Source organism: Dendronephthya gigantea, unplaced genomic scaffold (genome assembly GCF_004324835.1).
Source record: "Dendronephthya gigantea isolate DGI-Jeju-01 unplaced genomic scaffold, DenGig_1.0 000052F, whole genome shotgun sequence".
Classification (NCBI taxonomy): domain Eukaryota; kingdom Metazoa; phylum Cnidaria; class Anthozoa; order Malacalcyonacea; family Nephtheidae; genus Dendronephthya; species Dendronephthya gigantea.
In genome coordinates this window covers 114,099-141,271 of record NW_021163062.1, presented here as the reverse complement: position 1 = coordinate 141,271, position 27,173 = coordinate 114,099, and the positions used below count along the sequence as shown (strand labels likewise).

At 32.4% G+C, this 27,173-nt stretch overlaps 1 protein-coding gene and 4 long non-coding RNA genes across 5 annotated transcripts in view; all 5 read left to right on the top strand.

The window, feature by feature from the left end:
* Positions 1 to 27,173, top strand: part of LOC114528912 (cubilin-like) — a 40,170-nt gene that overhangs the window by 679 nt on the left and 12,318 nt on the right. Inside the window, exons 2-7 of the mRNA XM_028550623.1 lie at positions 1,770 to 1,889; positions 2,191 to 2,310; positions 3,400 to 3,585; positions 3,709 to 3,778; positions 5,682 to 6,061; positions 7,143 to 7,262. Of these exons, the coding sequence (XP_028406424.1) occupies positions 1,770 to 1,889; positions 2,191 to 2,310; positions 3,400 to 3,585; positions 3,709 to 3,778; positions 5,682 to 6,061; positions 7,143 to 7,262 (996 nt within the window). The remainder of the gene's footprint in view (positions 1 to 1,769; positions 1,890 to 2,190; positions 2,311 to 3,399; positions 3,586 to 3,708; positions 3,779 to 5,681; positions 6,062 to 7,142; positions 7,263 to 27,173) is intronic.
* LOC114528910 lies at positions 12,870 to 13,465 on the top strand. The gene is made up of 3 exons (XR_003687561.1): positions 12,870 to 12,880; positions 12,981 to 13,100; positions 13,425 to 13,465. It is a non-coding gene; the product is annotated as an uncharacterized LOC114528910 (long non-coding RNA).
* On the top strand, positions 15,698 to 17,336 carry LOC114528897. Its single transcript, XR_003687545.1, has 3 exons — positions 15,698 to 15,802; positions 16,766 to 16,882; positions 17,297 to 17,336. It is a non-coding gene; the product is annotated as an uncharacterized LOC114528897 (long non-coding RNA).
* LOC114528907 lies at positions 23,565 to 24,322 on the top strand. The gene is made up of 3 exons (XR_003687558.1): positions 23,565 to 23,589; positions 23,771 to 23,887; positions 24,283 to 24,322. It is a non-coding gene; the product is annotated as an uncharacterized LOC114528907 (long non-coding RNA).
* On the top strand, positions 26,118 to 26,881 carry LOC114528901. Its single transcript, XR_003687551.1, has 3 exons — positions 26,118 to 26,146; positions 26,331 to 26,447; positions 26,841 to 26,881. It is a non-coding gene; the product is annotated as an uncharacterized LOC114528901 (long non-coding RNA).

Genomic DNA, 27,173 nt, shown 5'->3' with positions numbered 1-27,173 from the left:
ATAAAGGATGAAATCATGAAAAATGGCATGCAAAGGAAAAATAAAATTAAACTTGATAAATGTTGTTCTTGAGGTGTTAGCTAAATATTTTTTTTTAATTTTATAGGTAAATATATCTATGTATTTAAAATGGTTATCTTTTGTATTTAGATTTTTTCAATAAATTTTCAATCCATATATTGAAATTCACTCATGCAGTCATTTTATTATCTTCTAACTATTTCATATGTGAAAAATTTCATATTTGAAATCATTTGATTTATAAATATTCTTGGATAAAAATCATATAAATTATATAGAATGATTTCGCATGTGAAACAATTTCACATGTGAAATTTTCATATAGGAAGTGTTTCAATTCCACATGAGGTTTCATATATGAAACCGTTATGTGAAATTTTCATAGGGGTAGATATGTTTACACTTGAACAATAAAAATCTACACATAATATGTTGTATGATTACTCAACATACCTGAATCTGAATCAAATACCAAAATATGTCAATATACATGAAACTGGTGCACTTGGTGCAAAGTAAACACCCGGGTATAAACAGCGAAATCATTGTAAATTTACTTGCTAAATATGTATCTTTATCTAATCATAGTGTTGAAGATTGCAATGCTATAGCGTCAACTTACACCTAAATAATTGTACATGTGTACGAATTACGAAATGCGGTCAGTCATGTTAATGTACTCGATGTAATATAATAGAGTACCATTACACCTTTTACAGTGTCACAGCCACTGATCTGGGTTAAAATAGAAATCAGCGCGCAGTAAGCCCTGATAGAAATATATTTTTGTTTGGCACTGTATAGTCGTGACCGCATGTCAGTCGCATTTGATGCAAATCGTCTCGATTTGTACGTCTCGTACATGTTCAAGCGACGTGTCCCTAGCTAATTAGAAAATATTTAGATATTTTTTTTGTCATTTTCGTTATAACGATTTGTAATATAAGGTTAGAATGCAAAAAGAGATTGCTTGTCAGTGTCAGTTTGTCACTGCTTGAAGCTTCATATTGTTGCAATATTTGGACACCCAGAAATCTTAACGCGCGCCGCCTATTTTCCGAAGTGAGCAGTTTTAACGGAAAATGGATCGTTCTTACCTAAAATGTGCAGTTCAAAAAGTGACGCTTTCGACAGAAAATATCAAATTCTCAATTGTAAAATTTAAATGATATCATTGGGCACTTTACAAACTCACAGGTTTTTCATCGGGATATCCCTAGGCTAGAACTCCCTTTACTGTGGAATTATATTGTAAGTAAAAATGATCAACGCTAAATTCGATATTCAGATAATAATATTATTAATGTTTTAATTAAGAAAAAATTGGATTAGGGGAAGAACGGTGTATATCCATTCATATCACAGTTATTAGAATATACATGGTTTGGAGACTAGATAAAAGTACAATGCAACTCATTATCTATGTTATTGTCCAGGTTTATGCAAAAAATGGTTCCTTATTCGTCACATGTCTATTGTATTTTAGCCCAACTAACCAATAGCAATGGCTTGGCTTAGCTCTTCAACCGTGACTTGAACAACATGTTAATTCAGATCTTACTATTGGTTTATTTGTTCAAAATACAATAGACACGTGACGAGTAAGGAACAACTTTTTGCATAAATGTTCCCCGACATAGATAATGAGTTCTATTGTACTTTTATGTAGTCTCCAAACCATGTATATTCTATTAACTGTGTTCATATCAACCTAATTTAATTAACCTCATCATTTTAAATTTCGACAGACATCGATGAATGTGCGGAGGGTGATCCATGTGGTTTCAATACGAACTGTACGAACACAAACGGTTCTTACACGTGCGAGTGTTTATTTGGGTTTGAAGGGAATGGAACAAATTGCACAGGCAAGTTCTAGGGTGGTCATATTTTGAACATTTCTCATTTTCCAATTGCATCAAAGTTTTAGAACACATCACAAAGATTTATGTTACAGACCACTGTCTTTATAAACGCCCGCGACTGGCAACTCCTGCATTGTGTATGATAATTATACGATGTTAAAATGCTAAATCTGTTAACTAGCTATACAGTCATATATGTTTCAGTCTTTTTTCTTTCTTCAAGTGAGAAATCCTGGATTATTTAATTGGATTTATTTATTCAAGGGGATCATTTCGTAAATTTGTACAATTATATCGAATATAGATATCAACGAATGTGAACGAGATGCTCCGTGTCATACAAATGCAACTTGCACAAACGTGGATGGATCATACTATTGCGCTTGCAAAGCAAACTTCAGTGGAGATGGCTTCTTTTGTGAAGGTAATCGCAAGGATTTAGCTGTCATAAGGGCCGGATTCAGCTGTTATGTTATCTAGGGCGTGTTCTCGGAATGATGTAAAATGCATAATTTTATGAAAAAATTATTGGACGAGATTGAGCGTGATATTGAAATTTAATTATCAAGCCAAAGGTTAGGCTCGAGTGGCAGATCCAGGATTAGGGGGAATAAATTAAAAGACTTAATTTTAAATTCAAAATACTTTAATAACAACGCTATTGGTCATGGATTTCTAAAGAATATATTTTAAAATATAAAATCTGCCAATTCGATTACAATTTTGAGGTCTAGTAATTTATTCTGCCGCTAGCCCTGAATCCGTTAACCTGGGGCGCTTTCCTTTCTACGGTAAAGACGGTCAGATCGGTCCTGTTGTATTTCAGTACAGACAGATTACTGGTATTTTAGAGTGTTTCAAGAAATCTGCATTCAGTTTAAATGTTATTTACATCTGATTAGCAGGGAAATGCAGTTTCACCGCTATTTTTTCAACGAAATGCTTTATTTCAATTCAAAATACCACCGGTCTGACCATTTTGGGCGCTTCATGGAAAGCGCCCCTGGTTAGCGTTATCTCCCGAAGCCGTGGACTGAGGCAGATAACGCCAAGCGAGAAACAATTCTAAATATCACACGAAAACCGAATCCAATAATGTTTTATTACTCTCCTAAACTAACTAAGATAAGGGTAGTGATAACGAACTATTTTATTGGGTAATTATTTTCTTATTTATTGATTTTATATTGATTTTAGAAACTATTAATTTGTAGTTAAGAGTTAATAATTACAGAATGCCAGGAATTATTTGTAGATTTGGCGCCATAATTATATAGTCATAATCACAAATACTGGGAGTTATTATATTTTATAAATTTGACGTCATAATTATTTCTAGGTGGCTAACCAATCAAAGCGGAGATTGTGTATAAATTACAGTGAATAATAATTATAGATATGGGTTCTTAAAGTCTTTTTAACGTTTAACGGCGAGTATTGTAGGTATTTTGAGAGTACAGTGAGAGTTTGCCTATGTATTCTGTATAATAATTATTTTTTGTAATTTGGGTAGTGTTGACGTGCAAAGTGGAAGCCATATACTATGCAACAACCGATGCTATCAAAGGCGTATTCTCTGACGGTAACACAACAGTGACCATATTATCCGCAACCAACGTGAAACTAAATTATGATTCTGGGACTAAAAGACTCCTCTACTACGATGGCACCAGTCTTATCACAGTTAAATTGGACGGAAGTAATTCAACCACGATAGCATCTCTCTCGACCATCTTTCGGTTTACAGTAGATCATATAACAAGAAAGGTCTACTACGTTACTGAACTATTCAAATCACTACATGTTATTGACTTGAATACAGGAAATATAACGAAGCTTAGTCCAACCGATATTGCTAATGTTGTCGACTTGGATAGTGATCCAGATAACAGGTGCGCAAATAATTACCACGTGAATAAATAAAATTAAGTTATAATATATAATAAAATATAAATTTTGATCTACTTGCTCAAAAATTTGTTGCTCGTCACTTTGAGAGATGCAATGTAAAGTCCCACGTTTGTTGTGACTCCTTTATGCAACATTCTAATTTTAATAAAGACTTATACATACATATACATACATTTATAGTCGGTGCTACGCGCCTTGTCGGCAATCAGCTAATAGATAAATTAACTAGAAATACATGCATGCAGCAACCCCTCGCCTCAGTTAAACGAAATTAGTTAAGCATAGGGATGGTTACATGAAAGAAAATTTATGTGGGTTGAGGGTTTGGAGGGTCCGTGGTATGTGAGAAAATAAGTTTATTTGTAGTCATAGCGACTCGCATTAACCGCCGTATATTTTCAAAGAATAAAAGTTTACCGTCATATTTTTGTGAAAAAATGGCAAAAATACGACAATATGTTGGTATCTTTTTCTGCAAGTTAAGTTACTCATCTATATAGTCAGTGGTTTGGTAAATTATTTTAATTATTAAATACCATGAAAAATAACATCAGACGTCTCATACAACTTCCGAAGTTTTATGTTACGCCTCGACTGGTTTTTGCACTGGTATTTTGATTTCATTTTTTTTGTCATTATGCATGAAAACGGAATTTATAAATGAAATTATAATGTCATCAGCTCATTTTTTTGATATGGTACGAAGGTCATATCATTCAACAGAGAAAAGCAATCTGCAGATATGAATGGTTCGGCGTTCAACGCCTCTTCAGTGCAGCTTGGTACATCTATATATACACATGCATGATAACGACCGTATTTACGTGTTTCAACAAGGAACCATCAAAATTTACAGCAAAATTTGTCGCAATGTTTCTGAAACTTATAGAGGAATCAACTCGGACGAATTCGATTTCCCAGGACCTAAAAATTGAGTTCCGGGTTTTAAATGCATGCGGCGAAGTTAAACGCGATCAAAATTTTAAAAGAATGATGATCCCAAATTGGTTTCGTATCAACTCTTTTAAACTACAGGGGCCGGTTGTATGAAAGCCGGATAGCACTATCCACCGAATAGTGGTTTTTTTCAACCGTTCTAAAAATACTCAAAGAGCCATAAAATTTCAGCTTCGTAACCAACAATTATTAAAGATGATTCTCAATTAATTAAGGAATACTAAGATATAATCAAAGTTATACCCAAAAACGGGCAATTTTAAAGCAATTGAAAAAATCACTATCTAGTGGTTGGCGCTATCCAGTTTTCATACAACCGGCCCCAGATTGATAACTTGCACTATACACGCGTGCAAGGATTACTTTCAAAGTAAAATGTGTGAAATGGTATAATTCGTCCAAATTATGGTATAATGGTATAAATGGTATAATTCGTTAATCTGTGTATCTTTACGACCCCACATCCCTGATGTCATCTTAAACTGCATGCATGGACATACTCTAGCAAACATACCAAACCAATATGCAGAAAGAAAAAAAAATTATCAAAGTCTGGCGATCAAGTTAAAAAAAATATATTGCACCAACCCCAAGATGGGTCAATGCCGTTTTAAATCACCAAATTCTTGCGTTCATGGCGACGCGCAGTGTTTTTTTTTCATTTTTTAGATGACTGGAAGTTTATCCGTGATTTTCTTTTATAGAGATAGGGCCCAGCTATATATAGTGTATCATAACCACTGTCCAGTATCAATATATTGTTCAGCGAATCGCTCTATAACTCGTGCGATAGGCTTATTATTTCATAACTAACTAACATACTTCAATAAAAAGAAAGAAATACTGTGATTATCATAATCACATTGCTAGGATTTGCATGCCTTTTACCATAACTTTTAAATTTGGATTAATGTCTCTCCGTTTTAGTTCCCTTGTGTTTGCTGACGCCAACAAAGGAGACATTGTTCGCTATTTTCTCGACAAAGACACAAATGAAGTTGTTTACCACAACGACACATCACCAAAATACCTGACAGTTGATCCTCAATATGAAGTTATTTATTGGATTGATTATATCGTTCCTAGTGATAGTTATTCTCTTATGAAAACATATTTCAATGGTTCAACGTCTGAAGTCAAGTTCTACCCTGGTACAACAAGTTCAGTAAACGTTGCAATAGGGAAAGATAATTTCTATGTAATGGATAGCACAAGGAAACGTATAGATGTGTTTGACAGACCCAATGCTACTTTCCAATATTCATTTTTTCTCAGTGATTCACCACAAGAAATAACTGTTGTTGAAGGTGAGTGAAACTTTAAAAAAACTTTATTCATAAAAACAATTACCAAGAAGGGTTAAAGTGCCTATATCACTCGTGGGATCTTTATGCATTTGTAAAGAACGTAAAAAGTTAGTTAATATATTAAAAAAGTTTTTTGATTTAGTGCAATAATTTCGAAGATACAAGCCTCTAAACTACCTGCGGCTCCAGAGTCCCAACCTCCTGGGTTTAAACACGGCCATTCAATTTGAAACTGCCCATTGTTTACAGGAGCCTGGGACTCAGGAACTGCAGGTAGTTTAAGGGCTAGTATCTTCAAAATTGTTGCACTAAATCAAAAAACTTTTTTAATATATCAACTAACTTTTTACATTCTTTTCAAATGCATAAAGATTCCACGAGTGATATAGGCACTTTAAAAGGCGGCAGGTTCATTTGGTATATAAACACAGAAAAATCATAGCTCCATTTATATACGCTACAGTCAATTTTAATAGGGTTCAGGCTACTAATACAAAGGCCGAAATGTGTACGGGTACCCATGTAGCCGTGCTGTGTCACGCCAATAAATCGAGTGTAGCGTAAACAGGGCTCACCAGCAATTTAACTTTATTTGTCGCTAAATATAAAGCACCAATATAGAATAAAGTACATAATTTTTTAACATGTAGCCTAGCTAGTTTCATATGTAAAAATTTAAGAATTAGCTTTCTTAGGATAAGAAATAATTAACATCAGTAGCGTAGCCAGCCTGTCGATTTGTCCCGCTATGCTAATATGTTAGTGTTCATTGACTGTGAAAACAATAGATTTCTAAAGACATGAATAATTATAATGACTCGAAATTTACATAGCGGGACAAAATCGTCAGGCTGGCTACGCTACTGATTAACATTCCTTTTTAAACTTACATATAATTTACATAACTTACATACTCCGCCAAGTATTGTATTTTGATGTGCAAATGATTATTGAAAAATAATTTTGAGTAAGTGTTTTTGAAAGTATTTAAGCCTTTTATGATCCAAATCAATCGATCCTAAACAAGTTTAGAAGGAAGAATAAACACTTGATTGACGCACCTCACAACTTATTTTTTCAGATTTGGATGAATGTTGTATTGGTGGATATTGTCATGATAATGCAACGTGTACAAACACACCAGGAAGTTATTTCTGCACATGCAAGGAAGGCTATACTGGGATAGGAACTAATTGTGAAGGTACGCAGAGATTTTGTGTAATTTGTTAGCGAAACAAACACAAAGAACGCCAAGCCACAACGTTGTGAAACTCGAAATTGGGAAAATAACGAAAATTTCATTACGATCAGCATGCAGCTAATCGGTAGTGCAGCATATGGCTAATGCAATACTGGTTTTAAAACTCAAAATAAATAAACATTTTTGTTTAAATTTAAAATATGTCCGTTCGGTTTCATATAATATCGCAGACTAAAGCCCGCCGCTAACGAGGGCTAAATTAGCTGAGCTAATTAGCTAATATAGCTTTTCGTGTGGCTGTTAGCTCAATGGTATTATGGATCTGCCCATACGTACGATTTCAGTGTGTTTTGGGCTAACTGATGGGAAATTGCTTTTATAAGTACTAAAGGCATGCAAGTGCATAGAAGACAGCAATTGCTCCCTGTACGCCATGAGAAATAGGTGCAGAAAGGTGAAGACAGCTGACAGCCAATTCTCATATGCTGTGTTCTTTCGATCATGCAGATATAGTTCCGAAAAAAAATTCTCACTTTTTTGGAAGAAACCAAAATTGTTCAGTATTTTAGAAAAAAAGAAGTGATTTACACTGTCGGAGGAGTTTGATAGGCCTAATAATTAAATGAGTGTAGCAACCGAATTCTTTTCTATGGTCCATACATGGTTATATACTACCTAAAAGCCTTCGCATTTAAAAAATTCTATATCAAATGGAATGATTATAACATAAAAAACGGAAAAGATGTATTATAACCCTCGAAAACGTACAACCAATTAGTTCTTAAAGAGTAGTGTCTAGTGAATGGTTAAATACAGTAATAAAAGTAAAGTAAACATTACCCGTTTTCCAGCTGCAGTTTATAGATTTTCACAGCTTAAGTAAAAGTTATATACTTTAATAACCATGCGATACACCCAGCTTGTTAATAATTATTTGATTAAATATTTTTGTTTTGGGAAAAAGTATAGAAAAAGATTTCTACAGATTATCAAATCAAACTCAATGTAATCCTTGCGAATGTCATCTGTAATATATTTCTAGACATCAATGAATGTGAAAAAAATCCTTGTGATGTGAATGCAAATTGCACTAATACTGATGGTTCATATAATTGTACTTGTAACATGGGCTATAAGGGCAATGGTCACAACTGTACAGGTAAGGTGAACACAGAATATAGGCATAAACAAAATTATCTGTTATTCTACCATCAAATTTTCTTTTTCTCTGGTTTTCTATCGCAAATCCAAGTTCTGAAAGAAAGCGATATTTCTAATGCTGTTTCCCCGACAGCTATCTTGCTCACACGATTAGTTTAATTTCCTTGTTTGCTCTAATATAGTTGAATAATTAGAACATTTATTAGTCTTTGGCTTCGTTCCAACAAGCCTAAGTTGAAGAAAGAAAGAGGATTTTAAATTCTTTTTCATTTGCAATTGTTCATCATGCCATATACTTAGCTTGTTAATAATTATTTGATGAAATATTTTATTTTGGGGAAAAGTACAAAAAGATTTGTAAAGATTATAAAAATCAAACTCATTATAATCCTTGCGAACGTCATCTGTAATATATTTTCAGATATCAATGAATGTCAAACAAATCCTTGTGATGTAAATGCAAATTGTACTAATACTGATGGTTCATATAATTGTACTTGTAACATGGGCTATGAGGGCAATGGTCACAACTGTACAGGTAAGGTGAACACAGAATATCGGCAAAAACAAAATTATCTGTTATTCTAAAGTTAAATTTTCTTTTTCTCTGGTTTTCTATCACAAATCCAAGTTCTGAACGCAAGCGATAGTTCTACTGCTGTTTCCCCGACAGCTATATCTTGCTCACACGATTAGTGTTATTTCCTTGTTTGCTCTAATAGTTGAATTATTAGAGCATGATAATTATTATAGTGTTTGGCTTTGATCTAACGTGCCTAATTAAGTTGAGGAATGAGAGAGAATTTTACATTTTCATTCCAATCCTACGTCCAATAACACAAATGGATCTTATATCTGCATATGTAATTCTCGATATACAGGAGACAAATTTAATGGAACAGATTAAAGGCCTACACCAGAAATAATGTTTTTCGCAAATGTATGAGTAAAGGACAGTAAATGAAAAATAAAAAAGCAACAACTGTCATTTCAGATGTTGACGAATGCCAAACATCTTCCCCATGTCATTCAAATGCTACGTGCAATAACACAGATGGATCTTATATTTGCACATGTGATTCTGGATATACTGGAGATGGATTTAACTGCGCAGGTAAGACAACGGAAATATTATTTTTAACAAATATTTTTAACAAATGTTTGAGAAAAGAATAGTAAATGAAAGAATAAAAATTTTGCGACGGTCATTTCAGATGTTGACGAATGCCAAATATCTTCCCCATGTCATTCCAATGCTACGTGCAATAACACAGATGGATCTTATTTTTGTACATGTTATTCTGGTTATTCTGGGGATGGATTTAATTGCACAGGTAAGACAACGGAAAGAATATTTTTAACAAATATTTTTTAAAAATATTTGGGAAAAAATATTACATGGAAATATGATAATGGTTTGACAGCTACCTATCTCACACTACCTAACTCAGCTACCCCGACAGCAACCTAGCTCACACGATTACTCTAATTTCCTTGTTTGCTCTAGTAGTTTAATATTTACACATGAAATAGTCTTTGCCTACCAAAAAGCCTAAGTTGAAGCGGGAAAGAGGATTTTTGATTCTTTTTCATTTGCAATTGTTTACCATGCAATACACCCAGCTTGTTAATAATTATTTGAAAAAATATTTTTGTTTTGGGGAAAACTATAGAAAAAGATTTCTACAGATGATTAAAATCAAACTTAATGTAATCCTTGCGAACGTCATCTGTAATATATTTCTAGATATCAATGAATGCCAAACAAATCCTTGTGATGCAAATGCAAATTGCACTAATACTGATGGTTCATATAATTGTACTTGTAACATGGGCTATAAGGGCAATGGTCACAACTGTACCGGTAAGGTGAACACAGAATATCATCATAATCAAAATTATCTTTTATTCTATAGTCAAATTTTCTTTTTCTCTGGTTTTCTATCGCAAATCCAAGTTCTGAACGCAAGCGATATTTCTACTGCTGTTTCCCCGACAGCTATATCTTGCTCACACGATTAGTTTAATTTCCTTGTTTGCTCTAATAGTTGAATTATTAGAGCATGATATAGTGTTTGGCTTTGATCTAACGTGCCTAAGTTGAGGAAGGAGAAAATTTTACATTCTTTTTTCATTTACAAGTGTTCACCATGTTATATACTCAGCTAAGTCAGATGGTTGATAATTATATAATGAAATATTTTTTATGGTAAAAAGTATAGAAAATGATTTCTACAGATTATCAAAATCAAACACTAAATGAGTGTATCAACCGATTTCTTTTCTATGGTCCATACATGGTTATATACTAGCTAAAAGGCTTCGCATTTAAAAATTTCTATATCAAATGAAATGATTATAATATAAAAACCGAAAAAGATATATTATAACCCTCGAAAACGTACAACCAATTAGTGCTTAAAGAGTAGTGTCTAGTGAATGGTAAAATACAGTAATAAAAGCGAAGTAAACATTACCCGTATCCCGGTAGTAGTTTATAGATTTTCACAGCTTAAGTAAAAGTTATATACTTTAATAACATCAAAACAGCTCAAACTAAATCCCGAACTGGCAACTGAAGGGCTAAACGCCGAATGTTGTTTTTTACAAAATATAATACACAGTGATTTCATTGTTTTATCAAAAACTTCAAAGTAATTGCACTTTCCAAAACTCTTTTTCAAGTTAACATAGCTTTTAGCCAATCAAAGGCTCTGAATTTTCTGAAATAAATTATAATTTAATTTATTCAATCTATTCAAAATATAGAGAATAACAAACCAAAAATGCCATATTAGATGTTGACGAATGCCTAAAAACTCCCCCATGCCATTCCAATCCTACGTGCAATAACACAAATGGATCTTATATCTGCATAAATAATTCTGGATATAAAGGAGACGGGTTTAATGGACCAGATTATAGGCCTACACCAGAAATAATGTTTTTCGCAAATGTATGAGTAAAAGACAGCAAATGACAAATCAAAATGCAACAACTGTCATTCCAGATGTTGACGAATGCCTAACATCTCCCCCATGTCATTCAAATGCTACGTGCAATAACACAGATGGATCTTATATTTGCACATGTGATTCTGGATATACTGGAGATGGATTTAACTGCGCAGGTAAGACAACGGAAATATTATTTTTAACAAATATTTTTAACAAATGTTTGAGAAAAGAATAGTAAATGGAAGAATAAAAATTTTGCGACTGTCATTTCAGATGTTGACGAATGCCAAACATCTTCCCCATGTCATTCCAATGCTACGTGCAATAACACAGATGGATCTTATTTTTGTACATGTTATTCTGGTTATTCTGGGGATGGATTTAATTGCACAGGTAAGACAACGAAAAGAATATTTTTAACAAATATTTTTTAAAAATATTTCAGAAAAAATATTAGATGGAAATATGATAATGGTTTGACAGCTACCTATCTCACACTACCTAGCTCAGCTACCCCGACAGCAACCTAGCTCACACGATTACTCTAATTTCCTTGTTTGCTCTAGTAGTTTTAATATTTACACATGAAATAGTCTTTGCCTACCAAAAAGTCTAAGTTGAAACGGGAAAGAGGATTTTTGATTCTTTTTCATTTGCAATTGTTCACCATGCGATACACCCAGCTTGTTAATAATTATTTGATAAAATATTTTTGTTTTGGGGAAAACTATAGAAAAAGATTTCTACAGATGATTAAAATCAAACTTAATGTAATCCTTGCGAATGTCATCTGTAATATATTTCTAGATATCAATGAATGCCAAACAAATCCTTGTGATGCAAATGCAAATTGCACTAATACTGATGGTTCATATAATTGTACTTGTAACATGGGCTATGAGGGCAATGGTCACAACTGTACAGGTAAGGTGAACACAGAATATCGGCAAAAACAAAATTATCTGTTATTCTAAAGTTAAATTTTCTTTTTCTCTGGTTTTCTATCACAAATCCAAGTTCTGAACGCAAGCGATAGTTCTACTGCTGTTTCCCCGACAGCTATATCTTGCTCACACGATTAGTGTTATTTCCTTGTTTGCTCTAATAGTTGAATTATTAGTCCATGATAATTATTATAGTGTTTGGCTTTGATCTAACGTGCCTAATTAAGTTGAGGAATGAGAGAGAATTTTACATTTTCATTCCAATCCTACGTCCAATAACACAAATGGATCTTATATCTGCATATGTAATTCTCGATATACAGGAGACAAATTTAATGGAACAGATTAAAGGCCTACACCAGAAATAATGTTTTTCGCAAATGTATGAGTAAAGGACAGTAAATGAAAAATAAAAAAGCAACAACTGTCATTTCAGATGTTGACGAATGCCAAACATCTTCCCCATGTCATTCAAATGCTACGTGCAATAACACAGATGGATCTTATATTTGCACATGTGATTCTGGATATACTGGAGATGGATTTAACTGCGCAGGTAAGACAACGGAAATATTATTTTTAACAAATATTTTTAACAAATGTTTGAGAAAAGAATAGTAAATGAAAGAATAAAAATTTTGCGACGGTCATTTCAGATGTTGACGAATGCCAAATATCTTCCCCATGTCATTCCAATGCTACGTGCAATAACACAGATGGATCTTATTTTTGTACATGTTATTCTGGTTATTCTGGGGATGGATTTAATTGCACAGGTAAGACAACGGAAAGAATATTTTTAACAAATATTTTTTAAAAATATTTGGGAAAAAATATTACATGGAAATATGATAATGGTTTGACAGCTACCTATCTCACACTACCTAACTCAGCTACCCCGACAGCAACCTAGCTCACACGATTACTCAGATTATTCTTTTTCATTTGCAATTGTTCACCATGCTATACACCCAGTTTGTTAATAATTATTTGATAAAATATTTTTGTTTTGGGGAAAACTATAGAAAAAAGATTTCTACAGATTACCAAAATCAAACTCAATGTAATCCTTGCGAATGTCATCTGTAATATATTTCTAGATATCAATGAATGTGAAACAAATCCTTGTGATGCAAATGCAAATTGCACTAATACTGATGGTTCATATAATTGTACTTGTAACATGGGCTATGAAGGCAATGGTTATAACTGTACAGGTAACGTAAAAATAGAATATCGTTATATTCAAAAGTATTTGTTATATGCATTGCCAAAATTTATTTTCTTCCGCCTTTCTTTTGGAAACGTAAATCTGAACCCGAGCGATTTTTACCCGCTGTTTCCTCGACAGCTACCTAGCTCACACGATTACTCTAATTTCCTATTTTGCTATAATAGTTGTTTTATGTACCCAAGAATTAGTATTTTCCTTCCAGCATGCCAAGTTGAACGTGGAAAGAGGATTTTAGATTCTTTTTCATTTCAATTTTTCACCATGTCATATACTCAGCTTGTTAACAGTTAGCTATTTAATGTTTTTGTTTTGGGGAAAAGTATGCAAAAAATTTCTACAGATTATCAAAATCAAATTCAATGAAATGCTTTTTAAGGTCATCTATAATACATTTTTAGATATCAATGAATGTCAAACAAATCCTTGTGGTGTAAATGCAAATTGCACTAATACTGATGGTTCATATAATTGTACTTGTAACATGGGCTATGAGGGCAGTGGTTATAACTGTACTGGTAACGTAAAAATAGAATATCGGCATATTCAAAAGTATTTGTTATATGCATTGCCAAAATTTTTTTTCTTCCGGCTTTCTTTTGGAAACGTAAATCTGAACCCAAGTGATTTTTACCCGCTGTTTCCTCGACAGCTACCAAGCTCACACGATTACTCTAATTTCATTTTTTGCTATCATAGTTGTTTTATATACCCATGAATTAGTATTTTCCTTCCAGCATGCCTAAGTTGAACGTGGAAAGAGGATTTTAGATTCTTTTTCATTTGCAATTTTTCACCATGTCATATACTCAGCTTGTTAACAATTATTTAATGTTTTTGTATTGGGGAAAAGTATTGAAAAAGATTTCTACAGATTATCAAAATCAAATTCAATAAAATGCTTTTTAAGGTCATCTATAATACATTTTTAGATATCAATGAATGTCAAACAAATCCTTGTGGTGTAAATGCAAATTGCACTAATACTGATGGTTCATATAATTGTACTTGTAACATGGGCTATGAGGGCAGTGGTTATAACTGTACAGGTAACGTAAAAATAGAATATCGGCATATTCACAAGTATTTGTTATATGCATTGCAAAATTTATTTTCTTCCGGCTTTCTTTTGAAAACGTAAATCTAAAGCCGAGCGATTTTTTTGCGCTGTTTCCTCGACAGCTACCTAGCTCACACGATTACTCTGATTTCCTGTATTACAAGTATTTGTTATATGCATTGCAAAATTTATTTTCTTCCAGCTTTCTTTTGGAAACGTAAATCTAAAGCCGAGCGATTTTTTTGCGCTGTTTCCTCGACAGCTACCTAGCTCACACGATTACTCTGATTTCCTGTATTGCTATGGTAGTTGTTTTATATACCCATGAATTAGTATTTTCCTTCCAGCATGCCTACGTTGAACGTGGAAAGAGGATTTTAGATTCTTTTTCATTTGCAATTTTTCACCTTGTCATATACTTAGCTTGTTAACAGTTATTTAATGTTTTTGTTTTGGGGAAAAGTATGCAAAAAATTTCTCCAATTATCAAAATCAAATTCAATGAAATGCTTTTGAAGGTCATCTATAATACATTTTTAGATATCAATGAATGTGAAACAAATCCTTGTGGTGTAAATGCAAATTGCACTAATACTGATGGTTCATATAATTGTACTTGTAACATGGGCTATGAGGGCAGTGGTTATAACTGTACAGGTAACGTAAAAATACAATATCCGCATATTCAAAAGTATTTGTTATATGCATTGCCAAAATTTATTTTCTTCCGGCTTTCTTTTGGAAACGTAAATCTGAACCCGAGCGTTTTTTACCCGCTGTTTCCTCGACAGCTACCTAGCTCACACGATTACTCTAATTTCATGGTTTGCTATCATAGTTGTTTTATATACCCATGAATTAGTATTTTCCTTCCAGCATGCCTGAATTGAACGTCGAAAGAGGATTTTAGATTCTTTTTCATTTGCAATTTTTCACCATGTCATATACTTAGCTTGTTAACAGTTATTTAATGTTTTTGTTTTGGGGAAAAGTATGCAAAAAATTTCTACAGATTATTAAAATCAAATTCAATGAAATAGCTTTTTAAGGTCATCTATAATACATTTTTAGATATCAATGAATGTCAAACAAATCCTTGTGGTGTAAATGCAAATTGCACTAATACTGATGGTTCATATAATTGTACTTGTAACATGGCTATGAGGGCAGTGGTTATAACTGTACAGGTAACGTAAAAATAGAATATCGGCATATTCACAAGTATTTGTTATATGCATTGCAAAATTTATTTTCTTCCAGCTTTCTTTTGGAAACGTAAATCTGAAGCCGAGCGATTTTTACCGAGCGAATTCTTTTTACTGTGTTCCTTTACAGCTACCTATAGCTCACACGATTACTCTAATTTCATGGTTTGCTATCGTAGTTGTTTTATATACCCATGAGATTAGTATTTTCCTTCCAGCATTCCTAAGTTGAACATGGAAAGAGGATTTTAGATTCTTTATCATTTGCAATTTTTCACCATGTCATATACTCAGCCTGTTAACAGTTATTTAATGTTTTTGTTTTGGGGAAAAGTATGCAAAAAGATTTCTACAGAATATCAAAATCAAATTCAATGAAATGCTTTTTAAGGTCATCTATAATACATTTTTAGATATCAATGAATGTCAAACAAATCCTTGTGGGTGTAAATGCAAATTGCACTAATACTGATGGTTCATATAATTGTACTTGTAACATGGGCTATGAGGGCAGTGGTTATAACTGTACAGGTAACGTAAAAATAGAAGATCAGCCTATTCAAAAGTATTTGTTATATGCATTGCCAAAATTTATTTTCTTCCGGCTTTCTTTTGGAAACGTAAATCTGAACCCGAGCGATTTCTACCCGCTGTTTCCTCAACAGCTACCTATAGCTCACACGATTACTCTAATTTCATGGTTTGCTATCGTAGTTTTTTATATACCCATGAATTAGTATTTTCTTTCCAGCATGCCTCAATTGAACGTAGAAAGAGGATTTTAGATTCTTTTTCATTTGCAATTTTTCACCATGTCATATACTTAGCTTGTTAACAGTTATTTAATGTTTTTGTTTTGGGGAAAAGTATGCAAAAAATTTCTACAGATTATCAAAATCAAATTCAATGAAATGCTTTTTAAGGTCATCTATAATACATTTTTAGATATCAATGAATGTCAAACAAATCCTTGTGGTGTAAATGCAAATTGCACTAATACTGATGGTTCATATAATTGTACTTGTAACATGGGCTTTGAGGGCAGTGGTTATAATTGTACAGGTAACGTAAAAATAGAATATCGTTATATTCAAAAGTATTTGTTATATGCATTGCCAAAATTTATTTTCTTCCGGCTTTCTTTTGGAAACGTAAATCTGAACCCGAGTGATTTTTACCCGCTGTTTCCTCGACAGCAACCAAGCTCACACGATTACTCTAATGTCATGGTTTGCTATCATAGTTGTTTTATATACCCATGAATTAGTATTTTCCTTCCAGCATGCCTAAGTTGAACGTGGAAAGAGGATTTTAGATTCTTTTTCATTTGCAATTTTTCACCATGTCATATACTCAGCTTGTTAACGATTATTTAATGTTTTTGTTTTGGGGAAAAGTATTGAAAAAGATTTCTACAGATTATCAAAATAAAATTCAATAAAATTCTTTTTAAGGTCATCTATAATACATTTTTAGATATCAATGAATGTCAAACAAATCCTTGTGGTGTAAATGCAAATTGCACTAATACTGATGGTTCATATAATTGTACTTGTAACATGGGCTATGAGGGCAGTGGTTATAACTGTACAGGTAACGTAAAAATAGAATATCGGCATATTCAAAGTTTTTTTATATGCATTGCCAAAATTTATTTTCTTCCGGCTTTTTTTTGGAAACGTAAATCTGAACCCGAGCGATTTTTACCCGCTGTTTCCTCGACAGCTACCTAGCTCACACGATTACTCTGATTTCCTGGTTTGCTATCATAGTTGTTTTATATACCCATGAATTAGTATTTTCCTTCCAGCATGCCTGAATTGAACGTGGAAAGAGGATTTTAGATTCTTTTTCATTTGCAATTTTTCACCATGTCATATACTTAGCTTGTTAACAGCTATTAATGTTTTTTTTTTGCGGAAAAGTATGCAAATAATTTCTACAGATTATCAAAATCAAATTCAATAAAATGCTTTTGAAGGTCATCTATAATACATTTTTAGATATCAATGAATGTGAAACAAATCCTTGTGGTGTAAATGCAAATTGCACTAATACTGATGGTTCATATAATTGTACTTGTAACATGGGCTATGAGGGCAGTGGTTATAACTGTACAGGTAACGTAAAAATAGAATATCCGCATATTCAAAAGTATTTGTTATATGCATTGCCAAAATTTATTTTCTTCCGGCTTTCTTTTGGAAACGTAAATCTGAACCCGAGCGATTTTTACCCGCTGTTTCCTCGACAGCTACCTAGCTCACACGATTACTCTAATTTCATGGTTTGCTATCATAGTTTTTTTATACCCATGAATTAGTATTTTCCTTCCAGCATGCCGAATTGAACGTCGAAAGAGGATTTGGATTCTTTTTCATTTGCAATTTTTCACCATGTCATATACTTAGCTTGTTAACAGTTATTTAATGTTTTTGTTTTGGGGAAAAGTATGCAAAAAATTTCTGCAGATTATCAAAATCAAATTCAATGAAATGCTTTTTAAGGTCATCTATAATACATTTTTAGATATCAATGAATGTCAAACAAATCCTTGTGGTGTAAATGCAAATTGCACTAATACTGATGGTTTCATATAATTGTACTTGTAACATGGGCTATGAGGGCAGTGGTTATAACTGTACAGGTAACGTAAAAATAGATATCGGCATATTCACAAGTATTGTGTTATATGCATTGCAAAATTTATTTCTTCCAGCTTTCTTTGGCGTTTTTAAAACGTAAATCTAAAGCCGAGCGATTTTTTTGCGCTGTTTCCTCGACAGCTACCTAGCTCACACGATTACTCTGATTTCCTGTATTGCTATGGTAGTTGTTTTATATACCCATGAATTAGTATTTTCCTTCCAGCATGCCTACGTTGAACGTGGAAAGAGGATTTTAGATTCTTTTTCATTTGCAATTTTTCACCATGTCATATACTTAGCTTGTTAACAGTTATTTAATGTTTTTGTTTTGGGGAAAAGTATGCAAAATTTCTCCAAATATCAAAATCAAATTCAATGAAATGCTTTTGAAGGTCATCTATAATACATTTTTAGATATCAATGAATGTGAAACAAAATCCTCCTTGGTGGTGTAAATGCAAATTGCACTAATACTGATGGTTCATATAATTGTACTTGTAACATGGGCTATGAGGGCAGTGGTTATAACTGTACAGGTAACGTAAAAATACAATATCCGCATATTCAAAAGTATTTGTTATATGCATTGCCAAAATTTATTTTCTTCCGGCTTTCTTTTGGAAACGTAAATCTGAACCCGAGCGATTTTTACCCGCTGTTTCCTCGACAGCTACCTAGCTCACACGATTACTCTAATTTCATGGTTTGCTATCATAGTTGTTTTATATACCCATGAATTAGTATTTTCCTTCCAGCATGCCTGAATTGAACGTCGAAAGAGGATTTTAGATTCTTTTTCATTTGCAATTTTTCACCATGTCATATACTTAGCTTGTTAACAGTTATTTAATGTTTTTGTTTTGGGGAAAAGTATGCAAAAAATTTCTACAGATTATTAAAATCAAATTCAATGAAATAGCTTTTTAAGGTCATCTATAATACATTTTTAGATATCAATGAATGTCAAACAAATCCTTGTGGTGTAAATGCAAATTGCACTAATACTGATGGTTCATATAATTGTACTTGTAACATGGGCTATGAGGGCAGTGGTTATAACTGTACAGGTAACGTAAAAATAGAATATCGGCATATTCAAAAGTATTTGTTATATGCATTGCCAAAATTTATTTTCTTCCGGCTTTCTTTTGGAAACGTAAATCTGAACCTGAGCGATTTTTACCCGCTGTTTCCTTTACAGCTACCTATAGCTCACACGATTACTCTAATTTCATGGTTTGCTATCGTAGTTGTTTTATATACCCATGAATTAGTATTTTCCTTCCAGCATTCCTAAGTTGAACATGGAAAGAGGATTTTAGATTCTTTATCATTTGCAATTTTTCACCATGTCATATACTCAGCCTGTTAACAGTTATTTAATGTTTTTGTTTTGGGGAAAAGTATGCAAAAAGATTTCTACAGAATATCAAAATCAAATTCAATGAAATGCTTTTTAAGGTCATCTATAATACATTTTTAGATATCAATGAATGTCAAACAAATCCTTGTGGTGTAAATGCAAATTGCACTAATACTGATGGTTCATATAATTGTACTTGTAACATGGGCTATGAGGGCAGTGGTTATAACTGTACAGGTAACGTAAAAATAGAAGATCAGCCTATTCAAAAGTATTTGTTATATGCATTGCCAAAATTTATTTTCTTCCGGCTTTCTTTTGGAAACGTAAATCTGAACCCGAGCGATTTTTACCCGCTGTTTCCTCAACAGCTACCTATAGCTCACACGATTACTCTAATTTCATGGTTTGCTATCGTAGTTTTTTTATATACCCATGAATTAGTATTTTCTTTCCAGCATGCCTCAATTGAACGTAGAAAGAGGATTTTAGATTCTTTTTCATTTGCAATTTTTCACCATGTCATATACTTAGCCTTTTTAACAGTTATTTAATGTTTTTGTTTTGGGGAAAAGTATGCAAAAAATTTCTACAGATTATCAAAATCAAATTCAATGAAATGCTTTTTAAGGTCATCTATAATACATTTTTAGATATCAATGAATGTCAAACAAATCCTTGTGGTGTAAATGCAAATTGCACTAATACTGATGGTTCATATAATTGTACTTGTAACATGGGCTATGAGGGCAGTGGTTATAATTGTACAGGTAACGTAAAAATAGAATATCGTTATATTCAAAAGTATTTGTTATATGCATTGCCAAAATTTATTTTCTTCCGGCTTTCTTTTGGAAACGTAAATCTGAACCCGAGTGATTTTTACCCGCTGTTTCCTCGACAGCAACCAAGCTCACACGATTACTCTAATGTCATGGTTTGCTATCATAGTTGTTTTATATACCCATGAATTAGTATTTTCCTTCCAGCATGCCTAAGTTGAACGTGGAAAGAGGATTTTAGATTCTTTTTCATTTGCAATTTTTCACCATGTCATATACTCAGCTTGTTAACGAGTATTTAATGTTTTTGTATTGGGGAAAAGTATTGAAAAAGATTTCTACAGATTATCAAAATAAAATTCAATAAAATTCTTTTTAAGGTCATCTATAATACATTTTTAGATATCAATGAATGTCAAACAAATCCTTGTGGTGTAAATGCAAATTGCACTAATACTGATGGTTCATATAATTGTACTTGTAACATGGGCTATGAGGGCAGTGGTTATAACTGTACAGGTAACGTAAAAATAGAATATCGGCATATTCAAAGTTTTTTTATATCCATTGCCAAAATTAATTTTCTTCCGGCTTTTTTTTGGAAACGTAAATCTGAACCCGAGCGATTTTTACCCGCTGTTTCCTCGACAGCTACCTAGCTCACACGATTACTCTGATTTCCTGGTTTGCTATCATAGTTGTTTTATATACCCATGAATTAGTATTTTCCTTCCAGCATGCCTGAATTGAACGTGGAAAGAGGATTTTAGATTCTTTTTCATTTGCAATTTTTCACCATGTCATATACTTAGCTTGTTAACAGCTATTAATTTTTTTTTTTTGCTGAAAAGTATGCAAATAATTTCTACAGATTATCAAAATCAAATTCAATAAAATGCTTTTGAAGGTCATCTATAATACATTTTTAGATATCAATGAATGTGAAACAAATCCTTGTGGTGTAAATGCAAATTGCACTAATACTGATGGTTCATATAATTGTACTTGTAACATGGGCTATGAGGGCAGTGGTTATAACTGTACAGGTAACGTAAAAATAGAATATCCGCATATTCAAAAGTATTTGTTATATGCATTGCCAAAATTTATTTTCTTTCGGCTTTCTTTTGGAAACGTAAATCTGAACCCGAGCGATTTTTACCCGCTGTTTCCTCGACAGCTACCTAGCTCACACGATTACTCTAATTTCATGGTTTGCTATCATAGTTGTTTTATATACCCATGAATTAGTATTTTCCTTCCAGCATGCCTGAATTGAACGTCGAAAGAGGATTTTAGATTCTTTTTCATTTGCAATTTTTCACCATGTCATATACTTAGCTTGTTAACAGCTATTAATGTGTTTTTTTTGCGGAAAAGTATGCAAATAATTTCTACAGATTATCAAAATCAAATTCAATAAAATGCTTTTGAAGGTCATCTATAATACATTTTTAGATATCAATGAATGTGAAACAAATCCTTGTGGTGTAAATGCAAATTGCACTAATACTGATGGTTCATATAATTGTACTTGTAACATGGGCTATGAGGGCAGTGGTTATAACTGTAGAGGTAACGTAAAAATAGAATATCCGCATATTCAAAAGTATTTGTTATATGCATTGCCAAAATTTATTTTCTTTCGGCTTTTTTTTGGAAACGTAAATCTGAACCCGAGCGATTTTTACCCGCTGTTTCCTCGACAGCTACCTAGCTCACACGATTACTCTAATTTCCTGGTTTGCTATCATAGTTGTTTTATATACCCATGAATTAGTATTTTCCTTCCAGCATGCCTGAATTGAACGTGGAAAGAGGATTTTAGATTCTTTTTCATTTGCAATTTTTCACCATGTCATATACTTAGCTTGTTAACAGTTATTTAATGTTTTTTTTTGGGGAAAAAGTATGCAAAAAATTTCTACAGATTATCAAATCAAATTCAAGGAAATAGCTTTTTAAGGTCATCTATAATACATTTTTAGATATCAATGAATGTCAAACAAATCCTTGTGGTGTAAATGCAAATTGCACTAATACTGATGGTTCATATAATTGTACTTGTAACATGGGCTATGAGGGCAGTGGTTATAACTGTACAGGTAACGTAAAAATAGAAGATCAGCCTTTTCAAAAGTATTTGTTATATGCATTGCCAAAATTTATTTTCTTCCGGCTTTCTTTTGGAAACGTAAATCTGAACCCGAGCGATTTTTACCCGCTGTTTCCTCGACAGCTACCTATAGCTCACACGATTACTCTAATTTCATGGTTTGCTATCGTAGTTGTTTTATATACCCATGAATTAGTATTTTCCTCCCAGCATTCCTAAGTTGAACATGGAAAGAGGATTTTAGATTCTTTTTCATTTGCAATTTTTCACCATGTCATATACTCAGGTTGTTAACAGTTATTTAATGTTTTTGTTTTTAGGAAAAGTATGCAAAAAGATTTCTACAGATTATGAAATTCAAATTCAATGAAATGCTTTTTAAGGTCATCTATAATACATTTTTAGATATCAATGAATGTCAAACAAATCCTTGTGGTGTAAATGCAAATTGCACTAATACTGATGGTTCATATAATTGTACTTGTAACATGGGCTATGAGGGCAATGGTAAATACAACTGCACAGGTAAGGTGAACGTAGAATATTTGCATAAACAAAATATGACATTCTTTTTTGATTTACAATTGTTCACCATTCCATATGCTCAGCTAAGCTAGTCTGCTTGTTATAATTATATAATGAATAATATTTTCTTTTTGAAAAAGTATAGAAGAGACTTCTACCGATTATCAAAATCAAACTGAATTTAATCCTTGCCAACGTTATCTGTAAAATGTTTCTAGATATAAATGAATGTCAAACAAATCGTTGTGATGTAAATGCAAATTGCACCAACACTGATGGTTCATATAATTGTACTTGTAACATGGGCTATGAGGGCAATGGTTACAACTGTACAGGTAAAGTGAACATACTAGGATATCGGCATAAACAAAATTTTACATTCTTTTTTGATTTACAATTGCTCACCATGCCATATACTCAGCTAAGTCTGCTTGTTAATAATTATATAATGAATAATATTTTTTCAAAATAAAACTCAATGTAATCTTTCAAACGTCATCTATAATATATTTCTAGATATCAAAGCATGTCAAATAAATCCTTGTGATGTAAATGCAAATTGTACCAATAATGATGGTTCATACAATTGTACTTGTCACATGGGCTATGAGGGCAATGGTTATAACTGTACAGGTAACGTAAAAATAGAATATCGGCATATTCAAAAGTTTTTGTTATATGCATTGTCAAAATTGATTTTCTTCCGGCTTTCGATCTCTACGAAAGGTGCTATTATATTTATCCGAAGCTTCCTCGTCAGCTACCTAGCTCACACGAATACTCTAGCTAATTTGCTTTTTGCTCTAGTAGTTGCTTTATATACCCATGAATTAGTCTTTTCCTTCCAACATGCCTAAGTTGAAAATGGAAAAAGGATTTTAGATTCTGTTTCATTTGTAATTATACTCAGCATGTTAACAGTTATTTAATACTTTTGTTTTAGGGAAAAGTATAGAGAAGATTTGTACAGATTATCAAAATCAAACTCAATTTAATCCTTGCCAACGTTATCTGTAATATGTTTCTAGATATCAATGAATGTCAAACAAATCCTTGTGGTATAAATGCAAATTGTACTAATACTGATGGTTCATATAATTGTACTTGTAACATGGGCTATGAGGGCAATGGTAATTACAACTGTACAGGTAAGGTGAACGTAGAATATCGGCATAAACAAAATTTGACATTCTTTTTCGACTTACAAATGTTCACCATACCATATGCTCAGCTAAGCTAGTCTGCTTGTTATAATTATATAATGAATAATATTTTCTTTTTGAAAAAGTATAGAAAAGATTTGTACAGATTATCAAAATCAAACTCAATTTAATCCTTGCCAACGTTATCTGTAATATGTTTCTAGATATAAATGAATGTCAACCAAATCCTTGTGGTGTAAATGCAAATTGTACTAATACTGATGGTTCATATAATTGTACTTGTAACATGGGCTATGAGGGCAATGGTAATTACAACTGTACAGGTAAGGTGAACGTAGAATATCGGCATAAACAAAATTTGACATTCTTTTTTGATTTACAATTGTTCACCATGCCATATACTAAGCTAAGTCTGGTTGTTAATAATTATATAATGAATAATATTTTTTTTTTCAAAATAAAACTCAATGTAATCTTTCAAACGTCATCTATAATATATTTCTAGAAATCAATGCATGTCAAACAAATCCTTGTGATGTAAATGCAGATTGTACCAATATCGATGGTTCATACAATTGTATTTGTTATATGCATTGTCAAAATTGATTTTCTTTCGGCTTTGGATCTCTCCGAAAGGTGCTATTTATCTGCTGCTTCCTCGTCAGCTACCTAGCTCACACGATTACTCTAGCTCATTTGCTTGTTTGCTCTAGTATAGTTGCTGTATATACCCTTGAGTTAGTCTTTTCCTTCCAACATGCCTAAGTTGAAAATGGAAAGAGGATTTTAGATTCTTTTTCATTTGTAATTATACTCAGCATGTTAACAGTTATTTAATACTTTTGTTTTGGGGAAAAGTATAGAGAAGATTGGTACAGATTATCAAAATCAAACTCAATTTAATCCTTGCCAACGTTATCTGTAATATGTTTCTAGATATCAATGAATGTCAAACAAATCCCTGTGGTGTAAATGCAAATTGTACTAATACTGATGGTTCATATAATTGTACTTGTAACATGGGCTATGAGGGCAATGGTAATTACAACTGTACAGGTAAGGTGAACGTAGAATATCGGCATAAACAAAATTTGACATTCTTTTTCGACTTACAAATGTTCACCATACCATATGCTCAGCTAAGCTAGTCTGCTTGTTATAACTATATAATGAATAATATTTTCTTTTTGAAAAAGTATAGAAAAGATTTGTACAGATTATCAAAATCAAACTCAATTTAATCCTTGCCAACGTTATCTGTAATATGTTTCTAGATATAAATGAATGTCAACCAAATCCTTGTGGTGTAAATGCAAATTGTACTAATACTGATGGTTCATATAATTGTACTTGTAACATGGGCTATGAGGGCAATGGTAATTACAACTGTACAGGTAAGGTGAACGTAGAATATCGGCATAAACAAAATTTGACATTCTTTTTTGATTTACAATTGTTCACCATTCCATATACTCAGCTAAGCTAGTCTGCTTGTTATAATTATATAATGAATAATATTTTCTTTTTGAAAAAGTATAGAAAAGATTTCTACAGATTATCAAAATCACACTCAATGTAGTCCTTGCCAACGTTATCTGTGATATGTTTCTAGATATAAATGAATGTCAAACAAATCCTTGTGATGTAAATGCAAATTGCACCAACACTGATGGTTCATATAATTGTACTTGTAACATGGGCTATGAGGGCAATGGTAACAACTGTACAGGTAAAGTGAACATAGAATATCGGCATAAACAAAATTTTACATTCTTTTTTGATTTACAATTGCTCACCATGCCATATATACTAGCTAAGCTAAGTCTGGTTGTTAATAATTATATAATGAATAATATTTTTTCAAAATAAAACTCAATGTAATCTTTCAAACCTCATCTATAATATATTTCTAGAAATCAATGCATGTCAAACAAATCCTTGTGATGTAAATGCAAATTGTACCAATATCGATGGTTCATACAATTGTACTTGTCACATGGGCTATGAAGGCAATGGTTATAACTGTACAGGTAACGTAAAAATAGAATATCAACATATTCAAAAGTATTTGTTATATGCATTGTCAAAATTGATTTTCTTCCGGCTTTCGATCTCTCCGAAAGGTGCTATTTATCTGCTGCTTCCTCGGCAGCTACCTAGCTCACACGATTACTCTAGCTAATTTGCTTGTTTGCTCTAGTATAGTTGCTGTATATACCCTTGAGTTAGTCTTTTCCTTCTAGCATACCTAAGTTGAAAATGGAAAGAGGATTTTAGATTGTTTTTCATTTGTAATTATACTCAGCATGTTAACAGTTATTTAATACTTTTGTTTTGAGGAAAAGTATAGAAAAGATTTCTACAGATTATCAAAATGAAACTTAATTTAATCTTTGCCAACGTCATCTGTAATATGTTTCTAGATATCAATGAATGTCAAACAAATCCTTGTGGTGTAAATGCAAATTGTACTAATACTGATGGTTCATATAATTGTACTTGTAACATGGGCTATGAGGGCAATGGTAATTACAACTGTACAGGTAAGGTGAACATAGAATATCGGCATAAACAAAATTTGACATTCTTTTTTGATTTACAATTGTTCACCATTCCATATGCTCAGCTAAGCTAGTCTGCTTGTTATAATTATATAATGAATAATATTTTCTTTTTGAAAAAGTATAGAAAAGATTTCTACAGATTATCAAAATCAAACTCAATGTAGTCCTTGCCAACGTTATCTGTAATATGTT